At 37.0% G+C, this 14,433-nt stretch overlaps 1 protein-coding gene across 8 annotated transcripts in view; it reads left to right on the forward strand.

The window, feature by feature from the left end:
* VPS13B (vacuolar protein sorting 13 homolog B) overlaps nt 1–14,433 on the forward strand; it is a 485,377-nt gene that overhangs the window by 447,700 nt on the left and 23,244 nt on the right. For all 8 annotated transcript variants that reach the window (XM_049818749.1, XM_049818740.1, XM_049818775.1 and 5 more), the window contains 12 exons: nt 999–1,262; nt 1,419–1,502; nt 1,663–1,838; nt 2,341–2,511; nt 3,182–3,383; nt 4,379–4,567; nt 4,992–5,138; nt 6,249–6,532; nt 8,093–8,220; nt 8,824–9,023; nt 11,546–11,664; nt 12,862–13,685. In XM_049818749.1, coding sequence (XP_049674706.1) covers nt 999–1,262; nt 1,419–1,502; nt 1,663–1,838; nt 2,341–2,511; nt 3,182–3,383; nt 4,379–4,567; nt 4,992–5,138; nt 6,249–6,532; nt 8,093–8,220; nt 8,824–9,023; nt 11,546–11,664; nt 12,862–13,685 — 2,788 coding nt within the window. The remainder of the gene's footprint in view (nt 1–998; nt 1,263–1,418; nt 1,503–1,662; nt 1,839–2,340; nt 2,512–3,181; nt 3,384–4,378; nt 4,568–4,991; nt 5,139–6,248; nt 6,533–8,092; nt 8,221–8,823; nt 9,024–11,545; nt 11,665–12,861; nt 13,686–14,433) is intronic.

Genomic DNA, 14,433 nt, shown 5'->3' on the forward strand with positions numbered 1-14,433 from the left:
TGTATTGTTAAAAGAGAAAGAAGTACTGACAAAATTAGCATTTGAAAATGGGCTGCTGAGCAGTAACTTTTCACATACTATCTTTGCAAAGAGATCTGTAATAATAACACTGCAGTCATTTTGCCTGTGTTGGCAGAAGCCAGAGCATGTGGTGGACATAACATGTTATGTTGCGCAACAGAAATACAGCTGATCAGACAAGAACAGTGCCTGGTGTCACTGAAAGCCCTGCTGAGATTTTGCTTGGTAGGTTGTAGCTATGGTGTGGACCCTCATTAATGAAAAGCAAATGAAGATGGTTGTGGCAGGGATACACGTGGAATGCTGTTCCTTAGTATAGCTTAGAAAAAGTCAGATATATGTTCTGTGGTAAATAATTCATGTATGGATTATGATTATACACAGCATAATTATAAATATGGCTGCCAGCCACTGCAGTTGAACAGCAACAACTCTGAGTTGAATTTGGTCATTTTCTAGGTGGGTGCACTTAAATACAGAAATATGGTACAGCCATTTAATTGAATTACAAGCTTTAAGACAGCAAGCATACTGAAAGGTCTGGATCGCTGGATTGTGTTGAGAGTGTGAGGTGTCAGTAGAAACCTTTCTTCTGAAGTACATCACTGTGTCTGCTCAGAAAGGGCTCAGCATTCAGAGACCATCACAGTACTCTTAAAATTCAAACCAGAGCTATGTCAGCCATGGGCAGTACTGCTGAGTTCAGTGGGAATGAAAGTGGATATGTTACATGTTTCTTTCAAGCCCGGATACTGCCTTAGCAATATTTCAAGTGTTTTAATGCCTTGGTTTCTATGAAATTGCACATACATTTGGCCAATAAAAATAATGTTTTACCATTCACTGCCTTCAGCAGTGCTTGGGAAAACCTAAAATAGGGAGGTTATTCTTGTACAGGTTTTCACTCTATAATTCAATTTTGACCTTTCTTTTTCACAATTGTTTATATATGAGCTGCATATTTTTGTGTGTTTTAGATTCTAATCTGTGGAAGACAGACAGTCTGTAGTTACCTCTCCGAAGGTATTGAACTGAAAGTGGTTCAGCATTATGTTAGTCAGGATGGACAGGCCATTGTTAAAGAACACATCAACTGCCTTGCAGCCAAGCAGAAGTTGCCTTCCTATGTACTAGAAAACAATGAGCTCACCGAGCTGAGTGTGAAAGCTACAGGAGATGAAGACTGGTCCCGAGACGTGTGTTTGAGTTCTAAACATACAGAACACAGCACTGTCATTCAGGTATGACTACAAATAGGTATATGGACTATAGCATTAAAAAAATGTCTGACAGAACTTGGGACTTTGCATTTGGTGTTCTATTTGATACGATGAAATGTTGAACATTATCATCCTAGAATAATTTTAGTCTAATCCTGTTGATCTCTCTGCATACAGGTACCATCTTCAAAGAGTTCGATTACATATGTGTGGTGCACAATTTTGACTTTGGAGCCCAACTCTCATGTGCAGCAACGATTAGTAAGTACATGTAATGTCTCTGAAATCTAAATATTTATGCCTTAACATGTTATATAATAAATTAAGGACTGAATGACCCACTTTATTAATAGCTTGTTTCAACAGTTGTAATACTGGAGTAAAATTTACCTTAAGTTGGTATGTTCTTTTCTTTTTGTAGATTGTTTTCAGCCCTCTTTTCATTGTAAGGAGCCATCTTCCAGACCCAATTATCATACATTTAGAGAAAAGAAGTCTGGGATTGAATGAAACACAAGTGATTCCAGGGAAAGGACAGGAGAAAGCACTGCAAAATATAGAACCTGATCTTACACACCACCTGACATTTCAAGCCAGGTAAAATACTTGCTTTCCTTGAAAATGGTTCATTTGTGTAGAAAAGAAGGAATAACTTACACTTTAACTTCTGGTGTATTTTTCCAAAAGTATGGCATATGCAGAGGTGATACAGCAGAACAAGCATATGTGGCCTGAAATGATATGATAGGAAATATTAAATTTGGTATAACTATCCTAAGCACATTGGCATTTGTTTGCTTAAGCAATCTATGTTTTTGTGTTTTGAAAAATAAATTCCTAAATGATCTTGAAATATTTTTTGAGAATACTGAAGAGTTTCTAGGGTCTCAGACACAAAGGTCATTACAGTGTCATAACAAATTCATGCATATCAGTTAATGCTCAGGAACTTGTTAGACATCGTAACTTGATTCATCCATGATTACCTTAAGAGTGTTCGTACAGCAGAGTACACTTGGAAAGCTTCATTAAAGAAAATGTTAGCGCTACTAATGCTTGATCTTGTTTTGTAAGTGACTGAATCTGTTTTCAATGACAGGGAGGAAGATGATCCATCAGAGTGTGCAGTCCCTATCTCAACCACGCTAATTAAACAGATAGCAACTAAATCCCATGCAGGTGACAATGTCAACCAAATACTGTCCGAGTTCTATGGCACCACTAATCCTCCCCAGCCTGCATGGCCATATAATAGGAAGGATTCAGACAGGTAATTCTTTGCTAAACTTTCTTCATGGTTGTTGCATTGCCTTTTCAAATAAACTGAAACCACGTTCAAGAAGACTATATGTTATCAACATTGAATATGTTTTCAGTAATTAAATGATTCCTGTATGTAACCTTCAGAATCTGTTGCAGGTGGGAAAAAATTGAGGTCAGCCTAGGGGCTGCCCTTGATTATACTGAGAAGATTGCACCAGCAAGGATTAAAAAATGGAACTATTTTTTTGTGAATGCACCTTCTTTACTGCAACTCTAGAGGCTGTTGTTTATTCAGTAGCTGTTTCAGTACAGAAACAGGGAGTTGCTGTAGGAGGAGTTGCTGAAAAAAAAAAGGAAATGTGATTTTATGACTACAAAAGTCACAGGTTTAGTTCTGAAGGATAGTGGTTATTCTGTTAAGGTGTTTCTTTAATTGACCAAATTTAGGTTGAGCTTATGCGGTTAAAAATATGTCTTTATAGCCTACATGTAGCTAGATCTGTCAGACAGCATCTCAGTATGTTCCGAAATGATAAGGTAAGGTAAGGAGATTTTTTTTTTTTTTATTTCAAAACCAGAAAACCCTTGCAAATTTCTGAAAATGATGGCTTACCATTTGTAATCTTGAATTCATTATTTCTTTGACTTTATCTTTTTGTTTATTTGTTTCTGAACAGCAATGAACAACTCTCCCAATGGGATAGCCCAATGCGGGTAAAGCTGTCAGTGTGGAAACCGTGTGTTAAAACTCTGCTGATAGAACTCCTCCCCTGGGCTTTGCTTATCAATCAGTCCAAGTGGGACCTCTGGCTGTTTGAAGGAGAGAAGATTGTTCTTCAAGTACCTACTGGGAAAGTAATTATACCTCCCAACTTTGAGGTAACTTTGCCATTCACATTAACAGGCACAGTTCTGTTAAACAGTCCGATTCTGAAGAATGATTATTAATCCAGATGTTTCCCACTTTCTCATCACTGTGTCTTTTAGTCATATGATGAGGAGTAGAAATAGCAATAGAAATTTGCCACACTGACTGAGCAGTGGGTAGCACGACATACTTGATAGCAATGTTTGAAGCACAGCATGTCTTAAAGATGCATAGTTAAAAATTGTTGGTATGACACTGTAGGAAGAAGACCTGCATGCTGTCTGATTCAGCAGCTTTCTCTCCTTCCTCCCGATTCAGCCAATGAATCCACAACGCGGGCATAAAGCAGCAGCCCAAGCAAATTCATATGAAGGCCAAATATAGACTTTGGCCCCAGCTGTGCTTGACCTGACACTTGGGAAGTGTGTTGTCCACAGCAGCAAAACTGACAGCCTGGAAGGAATGTTTGGTTTGAGAGTGTTTTAGGTCAAGTTGTTTCATACCTCGTATGCTACTAAGAAAGCTTTGATAATGAGATAGGGTGAATTACAAACAAGGAAGATTCTTTAGGATGCCTGAATTCAGAGTTTTGTGTAATGGATCTTCTCACATACCTTAGCTTGGCCATGCACATACTTTTTTATTACAATCCCAATATTCTTTATTTTTTAAAGAAATTAAAATAATTTGACACAGCAGCTTGTCAATTCCAACTGGACAATCTGATACTTCCTGTTTATTTTGCCATCTTCCCCCCCCCTCCACGTATGTCTGTTAAACAAAAAGTCTGCCTGTTAACACGTCTCAGTGTAGACTATGGTCTTGATTCCACTGTGAGGATCCCATATCCATATTGTGGTTTTATCTATCCTTGTACCACATTAAAAAAAAATCAGAGGGAGAAAAGGAGGAAATGAGGTAGACTTCATACTGGAAGCTACGTTTAACTCTAGTAGAAGTGTATCGAATTGTCAACAAGTGATAATCAGTCATTTTTCACTTGCAGGAAGCTTTTCAGGTTGGAATATACTGGGCAAACACTAACACTGTGCACAAATCCGTGGCAATTAAACTGGTTCATAATGTGACCTCCCCGAAATGGAAGGATGCTGATAATGGGGAAGTGGTAACATTGGATGAAGAAGGTTTTGTTGAAGCTGAAATAAAACTTGGTGCTTTCCCAGGTCATCAAAAGGTTAGAAGAAAATTATCATGATTTATAACTTTATCATTTAAAAACAAAGTCATACAGGACATGAAAACAATCAGTTGCTATGCAGTGTGAAAGCTCCTCCCTAATTATGTTAATACATGTAAAACATGAGGGTATAAACAATATATGAAGTATAATTTAAAGAATTAGACAACCAAAAACATTCTTCCCAACTCATCAAGGTAATGCAGTATCTCCTGGAAAAAGAATTAATGAATTCTCAATCTTGTTTGGAAAACATTGACAGATGTAACTTCAAAAGTATGTGAAGTGCCTCCAGTTATAAAGTGCATGAATATAGACAGGATCTCCACAGTTAAAAAGAAAATGGCAGTTCTGTCCCTATATTTCAGTACCTTCTGTGGTTTTCTCTGTGACCTCATAATCGTTTTTTATTGTCTTACAGCTGTGTCAATTCTGCATTTCTTCGATGGTTCGGCAAGGTATACAAATTCTACAGATAGAAGATAAGACAACAATAATCAATGATACATCATATCAAATCTATTATAGGCCACAGCTCTCTGTATCCAAACCCCACTCAGGAGAAGAGGTAAAACACTGTGGATACTGTTGTTTTTATTTGTCATCTGTGGTACATGGGTGTTTAGATTTGTATGGTCTCAACTGCATAAAGCAGAGCTTGAACAGAAATATTTAGACGTCATAATGACAAAGTATTTTATATAATTTAATTTAAAATACAGAATCTTGGGTAAATTAAACTCTAGTAATTAACTGTGATCAGAAATCTGTGCAAAGCAGGAGATTCCTGCACATTGCAGAATTAGTTCTGCCTGTTCTCCATCTGTTCAGGCACTAATGGCCATTTCTGTAAAATAAGCAGTGTAATTTGTAGTAGCTGTTGAAATTGTTCTCAGAATTTTTACTGAGTTTGCTTTTAAAAGAGGTATATTGGCCTGGCAGGCTGAAAATTTTTTGTTATCCTTTTGGGAAGATTCCAGTTATCTGAACAAAGCTGCAGAACTAGAGACGTGCCCAAGGTTTATGTATTTCAGCGAACTGCATCAAATTGTGAATATCAGTTTTCTAATAATCACACAGTATATTTAAGGACTAGCTTACAGGAACCAAAATGTATGCATGGTCAATATATTTTAATCAACCATTTATACATATTTATTGAAGATTACATTTATAGTCAAATATGTGGAAAGAATTCTCAGGGTCAAACTTGCTAGAGGAGTTGGCAGATAAACAAATTTTTTAAGTTTTCTATATCTGTATTGTTTTCCTTCTGCATTAGTTTTCTTCACATCGGTATCTACATTTGTGCATTGTGCATTTTGTGGCAGTCTTATGGGTTGGGGAATTGGAATAATGCTGAGGCTAAAATCCATTCTTAGTTTTATATCTATAAATGGATTTTCTTCTCACAGTTATGTGACAGTGATGTAACTCGCTTTTGGTAGAGTTATGTTGTGCCACTGAGAGTGGACGGTAGACAACTGTGCTCAGTTAACTGCATAACTATGCCTGAAGACAGAATTTGGCCAAAGAGCTTTTAATGCAATGGACTCAGTGCGACCTTTAGTTAGTTGTGGTCATTGGCTACTTGAGACTGTTCTGTGCAAGATCAACATGAATAAACTGCCTGTTAGGAGCCAGCATGTCGTGCTACCACCATCTTTTTTCTTTCCAGAACTTCCACTCACCAGACAGTACAGTGTTCAGCGTCAGTCCAGCTGGGGCACCACCCAGCAAGATGCTGAGCACTGTGCCCTGCTGGGACCTGATGTCGGACACCAGTCCCTTAACGTCAGGGGCACCTCTTACTGAAAAACGCATGCTGCTGAGTTTCAGTCCGTGCGGCTGCGCTGGGAGTTGTGAGCTGTGGAGCCTACCAGCTGTCATTAAACAGGAGTTTCCTAGACAGAGCGTGGCAGTGCCCACAGGGGTTTGTCGTGAAAGTGGATTTTGTACCAGGTACTGTACGCTGAACAGTCATACATAATGAATTTTGCTTGTTGCTATCAAGCCTCAGCTAGTAACAAACAGTAAGAGATTAATGCAAAAGGCAGAGTAACAGATGCCCCCCATATGTAAAGGCAAGTCTTAACTTTAATTTAAAAAATGTTATCTTTTGATGGTTTTGATGCTTTTATTATAAATTGTTTAATGTTATAACCGTGTACAACTTGTACAATTTTTATAATGTATGGGCTGCTATTTTTTTACATGCATACAAAGTAAGAGCATGAAAAGTTTATATTCAAGATTATGGTCTTTTTTAATTTGTGCTAACAATTTAAGAGTTCAAGAACAGGGTGAAATAATAAAATACGAAAAATTATGTTTTGTTTATAAAAAGTAAAAGTATATTTTAGTAAGAATAATGAGGATAAACAGGAAAAGCCAAAAAAGTGATGAAACTATTTTGAGACTACAACAAGGAAAGATTTCCAAATTTTAAAGCTTGAAATATCCAAATGTGCATTCCACTTACAAATAAATGTATCCAGCTGGTTAAAAATAACAGTCCAATGACTTGTCAGATGCCCAACTTCAGTTCTCAGACCTGATATCTGAATCTATTCATGCTTATACTGGTAAACAAGAAACAATCCACTGAAATCAGAGAAGCTACATCAGTATATATTACCAGCCATATGATCTTTGTCTTGCCTGAAGTGCTTGATATCGTTCAAACCCTCATACAGTTCCTCTGTGGAGTCTAAGAGATGTCACTGTGGACACTTAAAGATTCTCACACAGACTCCAGATGAAAAAAATTTTTTAATGGGAAGAACAAGGAAGGGATTCCTTATAATTCTGAGACAGGCATAGAGGATCTCATGTTCCTAATCAAAGTTTCAGACTGTTTGGGTTGTTGAAATCACCATGAGGCGAAGTTTCCCAGAAATAGCCAATAAATTTGCACAACAAAAAAAAGGAATTTGTGTTTATTTGTGAAGATATTTTATGTAGCTAATGTGTAGAACTAAATTAATTTATTTTCACTTTGGAATTTTATGTAATGATCATCCATAACATTAACATATGAGAGAGGGTGATAGCATTGTGGATCATAACAGGGGAGCAGTCAGTTACAGATTTATGTATTTGTTAAAAATATCTTTCACGTATATCAGAGAAGTATGCATGCAAATTCCTCTGGAAATTTTCAAGGATTTATGTTGAAATTTCAGGCCTACAATCTCATGTTTTTAATTTAATATAAATCTCTGCTGGATAGGGCTCTCATCTTGCAAACACACGTGCTCCATTTAACTCATGAGTAGTCTCTATGAAGTGATTTCTTCTCTAATGTTGGGTTTTGTGCTATTTCCACGTGTTCTTCTGTTTAAATATAATTCTCAGTGGAGATATGTACTTGCCTAAATGTATATAAGTATCTGTGGAATTGGAACTTGATCATAAAGAATCTTACAGATGCTACTTTTGAATGTTTTTAATTGTCCAGAGTAATAAGACATAGATTTCATCCAAAACATCCATAATGAAATATATCTGCTTCTGTTTTAGAGCTATAGCACTGACTTATCAAGAGCATCTTGGCGTGACGTACCTAACACTTACAGAAGATCCTAGTCCTCGTATAATTATCCACAATAGGTGTTCCATTCCATTGCTTGTAAAAGAGAACTTCAAAGGTAGGTAGTATGCAGTAATTAGAAACAGTGCACTGTTGTAGTATAAATTATTTTACTGTATCTCCAATACAAAGTTGAGTTCAATATGTGTTTTGGTTACAACAAGAACTTGATGCCCTCATAAAGGTCTGTGTCAAAGTGAGAGGCTCCGGAAGATACTGAAGCCTGGAAGCTATTGAAGCTGATCATGAGGTCAGAAGTATGAACTTGCATGGCTCCAGGCTTTTGGGTCTCCTTGGTTCCAGCTGTCAAGGTGACTCGGCTGTAGGAAACTAGTAGGCAGTGGAGTTTCATTGACATCAGTTCAATCCCATGGAACATTTAAATTTCCTCAGATTGGCAAATGTAACACAAAACATATTGTCAAAATTCCAGTTACAGTATGTTAATGTAATGATTAGTGGAACATTATTTACGTAAATCTTAATGACATAAAAAAGAAAAGGAAAAAACCCAAACACATAAGATTCCAACCAATAGAAAGTAATATTTTTGTTAGTGATATTTCAGACAGAAACTTCCTCAGTTGTGTAAGCGTAGGTGACTTTTGATTTAATAAGGGTTTTAGAAATCCCTAACCTTGTATATTTTATACAATTTCAGATACACCAAAGTTTGAAGTTTATTGTAGAAAGATTCCAGCTGAATGTTCGGTTCATCATGAACTTTACCATCAAGTCTCCAGCTATCCAGATTGCAAAACAAGAGATTTGTTACCCAGCATTCTTCTGAAAGTGATGTCGTCCGATGAATTAGTAAATGAATGGAGTGATTTTGTGGACATCAACAATCAAGGAACACAAGTAAACCATTATAAACTGTTGCCTAGTTCACAGCATAAATAGTTGTCTTCCTGACCTTCACAGTATATTGTTCCTCTGCAATAAGCATATCCTTTCTGTTGGTTTTAGGTTTTTTTATTTAAGTCTCGAGAGCTCTCCTTCCTAAGACCCTTCTTGTGGAAGTTTTAGAATACAGATTACCTTCTTCACTGGCCATTTTTAAAAATAGCTATATCAAAAATACAGGCTTTCTAGCACTGAATTTTTTCACTTCTTTTTAATCAACCTTGTGTTCCCTGGAAAAATCGGTCCTGAAAATTTCTGGCCCCTGTAAGCAAAGAATCCCCTGGGATGCAGGAAAATCCTTCTGTTTGGTAACTTAATTATCACAGGATTTTTATCTTTACATCTTGTAGGAATCATCACTGTCATTCTCCCTCTGTGTCTTCACAGAAGCTACGCATGTCTTTCTAAAACAAAACAAAAAACCCCTTTTCTTTCATTCTGTTATTTTTCTCCTGTTTTGAGGTAAATGAAAACTTCCTTGACTGGAGTAATTCTTTTTGATGGGAATTTTTTCCATCTTTGAAGTCATTAGTTTACATGGAATCAACATAAACTGCTTGGCTCTTTGAAAGAAATACTAGTTTCAGATGTTTTCCCTGGGGACCAATCACAAAATGCTCTTGATTATTGAGTGTTATGTTATATAGCAAGTAGTTCAGTTTCATTCAGCAAGCCAGTCAAGCAATGCAAGGTTTCAAATTTCAGTCATTAATGTTATGCCAGACCAGGGTTCTTTATAAGTATCTGGCTCCTAGAAGGAATTAGATGCTAAGACAACATTTGGGGATCATTGTCTACTTGAAGAACTCTCCAAATAAAAAGTGTAGCCTTCTGTTATTGAAGTTTTAGGGTTTACATGTAGAGAATTTCCCCAGGATTGCTCAGACAGTCTTTCTGTTAGAAAACTATAAATGTAAATACATAAGGAATATGCTAATAGCTTCACATACAATTCAGTTCAGATTGTGAAATAACTGGGATTTAGAGGATCTTAAGTAATTTATACCCTTTCTACCTAGTCACAGATAGGTACTTCCTATTCTGTTAGAAAGAAGATTTTATTAATTTATTAAAATTAAGATATTTATCATCAGAATCATCTGAAATTAGAATTAAAATGACCAATCTTTAAGAACATTGAGGGGTTTTTAGAATAATGAGAGTGTATTGAAAATTCAGTAAATGCCCTTTTTTCTCCAATTCCATCATGCAGGATTCTGAATCTCTTTCAGATAAGCAAAGGATTAAAATTGACATATTGAAATTAGAAATTCTTTTATATGTAATTTTCAGAAGAATAAGACATAACTTGATGAATGAAATTTAATTATCTGTGCAGGGTTATTATAAATAGCGTAACAAGAATCAGTTTAAATGCTGATCCTACTAAACTTCCAAGTGTTTTTCCTTCTGGTGACTTGTTAACAGCAGGAAAGAATCTTCAAGACAAACAACTGTTTATTTTACCTGTGCTAGCCCATTATCTTTGTGTTATTTATTGAGTTTGGATTCTTTTAAATTATAGCTTCTGTCATTACAATCTAGTAAACAATTGTGTTTGTAGTAGCCCTACAAGAAAACAGAAGCCAGCGTGCTCTAACAAGGACTACTGTGAGTTTTCCAAACCTAAAAAGACCTTAGTCTTTCATATTCTGGAAAAACACAAAACTTGCACAGAAATATTGCAGAATTTAGCTCTAAAAACAATATGTCATTTCTTTAAATAGAATATTTATTCCTAAGGACAACATGTGCAGAATGAAAGCTTGCATAGCTGTAAGCAAGATGTGAACCTGTTGTCAAGTTCCCATTTTCCTACCTTTTTAGACTGTTTACACTTTCCAAAGACTTGCCATTTCTTTGTGGCAGCACCTTGCTTGTGAAGGTGTTCTCACAAAACCAGTTTAGGTGGCTTAAAAATGCATTCAGTGTTGAGTTGTTAAGCAAGTCTTCACGAATCCAAAATGTTACTTATTTTTTAGTCTTCATGTGTTTTGCATCATGCTATCAGCCATTCATCTAACCAGCTCTGAGCTAGGTCATAGCAACATAATGTTAATTTAGGGCTTGTTTTCCAGAGGAGAAGGTGGGATTTTGCAGAGCTCCAGGAATATGCCTTTCTCCTTAATCCAAAATCACAGATTAAAATCTCCTATTTATTCTGTTCTCCTATAACCTCCCCCCCCCCCGCCCCCAGCACATCTTGCTTATTTCTGGAGAAGTTTCATATTAAAATGTATTCAGTTATTCAGTTAAATGATGAGGTGCAAATTTAATCTTGCTGTACAACTGAAATACTTAAAGTGTCAGAGCTGTTATTTTCTGAAGTATTGAAATCTGTTTCTTTTTTTCCTGAATAGTATCATGATTTGAGTAAAAGATCTCAGCCAGAAGGCATTAATAGGATTAATTCAAATTATGACATTAAAAATAGTAATTTCAGTAGCATTCCATATGTTTCTAACTCTCTCTGGTAGATTGTGTTCTTAACTGGCTTTGGCTATGTTTATGTGGACATTGCCCATCAGTGTGGAACAATAGTTATAACCTTGGCCCCAGAAGGAAGAGCGGGACCCGTCGAGATCAACCTCAACAGGTACATAAAGCACATAAAAGATGATAAAAAGCATTGCCAAACAGTGCTGAGAGGTCAGTCAGCTTTCTAAGTGTTCACTGACTTAAAAACTTTGGCTTAACTGTTTGTTTTATTTAATACTGCTGCATGTTCTGTGGCATATGTTTAGACCATATGTTATACTTTGTATATCAGTTAAAAAAGGACAATCTAACATGAAAAATCATATCACTTTAGGGTAAACACTAGATGTCTGATACAAAAAGAAGTCCTGGGTTGTTCATTTAAAAAGATGTTTTCCATCAAAATTAATTTTGAGTGTGTTCATCAGTTTAAAATGTATTTAGCCAGGTCCTGCCATCCATAATCATACAAGCTCCCACTAAAATTGATAGGAAGCTTAATGTGCAAGGGCTACAGAAATAGTCTTACAGTCAGTAATTAATTGTACTTGATTATAACACTCTTCCTTAGAAGACTTCCTCACTTCCATTACACACTGCAGCCTGGTCCTCAGCTCCATTCAAGTGCTATTATAACACTACCTAGTTCCAAGATGCAGAATGCCTGGCCTCCAGCAATACTGTTACAATTAGAGTGGAATTAGTTGTACTGTTTTTATTTGCGCTGTAATGAAGCATTAATCCCCAAGAAACTGGTCATCAGCAGTACACAATAGCCCACTTGCTAGTTAAACTTGGCAATGGGCAGTTAATACTGGGGGTGGAGAGGCCCTCAATGCCATCAGTATAAAAATTTTGTGGTGGCTTCATTGGAGGGCACTTGCTGTGTGTGGTGTGAAATGAATTATCCATAACAGTAACCTTCAGTAGTGGCTCCCAGAAAATATTGTGACAGCTGAGGCTGTATGTGAATTATCAGAAAATTGTGTTTGTTGTCTGCTTTAATATCTGGCTCTGTTGCAAATCTAATAGGGAATTACTGTGTGCATAGAGACGTCCTTGTCCAAACTAGCCTGTTGATTGATAAGAAAGAAAGAGAAACCTGGCGTAGATGTGTAACATCCCATTTCTTAGAAGACCTCCTGGGTGGTATCCACTGTGGTGATTAGGGCTGCCAGATCCCATTAACATTGACGGGACTTGCACAATGAGTTTCCCATGTATTATAGAGAAAGTCTCTCCTGATAGCTTTTTGAGAAAGAAAGATGCCTTCAAAATACATGAAGTAACAAAACTTGTTTTCCACCCTGTCTAGAAGTCAAGAGCAGACCCTGTCACTGAAAATGTTCATCAGTCAGTTAAGTCTCACTGCGTTTGATGATATTACAAACCACAAAGTATCATCTGAACTTCTGCGCCTCACAGCAGACAACGTTTTCCTCCACATGGCCCCAGCCACCAGCTACCTGAGACCTCTGTCACAGGAGTTCCAGCAGGATGCCGTGGAAGGCCTCCCACAATTTCATAGTCTCCAAGTGTATTGTGCAGACTTGCAACTGGACAATCAGTTGTACAGCAAATCCAATTTCCATTTTGCAGTCCTGCTATGCCAAGGAGAGAAAAATGAAACTGTGCAGTGGTCCAGAGTGAACAACCTCATTGTTTGTAACAAAGATTTGGAAAGCTATAAGGAAAACTGCTTTATAAAACTCTGCATTGCTTTTTCCAAAGAAGAGAATTTCATGTTTCACGTGAATGACCTCAACTTTGAACTCAAACCAGCTAGGCTGTATGTGGAAGACACCTTTGTTTACTACATTAAGACTTTGTTTGATACATATCTTCCAGAAAACAAAACCCCTTGTCAATCTATTAGTACTTCAGATAGTGCCCTGATACTGCCTGAACAAGTGAGAGAGCATGCAAGAGCTTTAGTCAAGCCAGTGAAGTTAAGAAAATTAACAATACAACCTGTTAATCTCCTTGTCAGTATCCATGCTTCATTGAAACTGTATATAGCCTCAGATCACACGCCTTTGTCCTTCTCTGTGTTTGAGCGAGGACCCATCTTCACCACTGCCAGGCAACTTGTCCATGCCTTGGCCATGCATTATGCTGCTGGAGCACTTTTCAGAGCAGGTCAGTACTTTTCCTTAACTTGTAATATTTTTATTAGGTACCAGGATTCTGTGATTGTCTCTCAAGCTGAATGACCTACATGTTAGCCGTACAATTACTGTTTTCCTCAGACACTGTTTGATAATGATCTTTTCAGACACCTTTCATGTCCTGCCATACAACAGAAGGGAAATAAAATGGCTGAGCAGACACCAGTGAAGATTTGTAAAGTTGTGCTAAACATTAGCCAGCTGCCTGAAGGCTTTACAAAACCCTGAACACAGCATAAAAATGTATTCTAGCTGGCTTAGGTTTTGTCATTTTATATTATAGCACTAGTCAGAATCGACCCACATTCCTCACATAAACTCCCCAAAACTACATTTAATCAAATTATTCAGCATGTTGCTCTGCATTCAGAAGTAAATTATAGCCCTGAATGTTGTTTTGTTGTTAAACCTCCTTTTGGCTGCAGTTTATGATTAGGAATCTGTCTTTCTTCATACAGCCTTCATGCTAAACTGGCACACAGATGTTTGTTGTCCTTTGATCCAAGAACTATGAAGTTTGCTGTTACTTACTTTTTCCCATATAGGATCAATAGTAAGCAATTAGTCTATTAGGTTAGCAGGTACATTCTGTTTCCCGTAAATATTAATTTAGAAGTCATGAAATTTGGTCTCTAATGTGTCTTAGTGTGGAGCAGAATTTGTATCTGAGACAGGAGGAAGCTCCTCCATGATCACAGGCAACGTAGTCCACACTGAAA

This window comes from Accipiter gentilis, chromosome 2, assembly GCF_929443795.1.
Source record: "Accipiter gentilis chromosome 2, bAccGen1.1, whole genome shotgun sequence".
NCBI classification, from domain to species: domain Eukaryota; kingdom Metazoa; phylum Chordata; class Aves; order Accipitriformes; family Accipitridae; genus Astur; species Astur gentilis.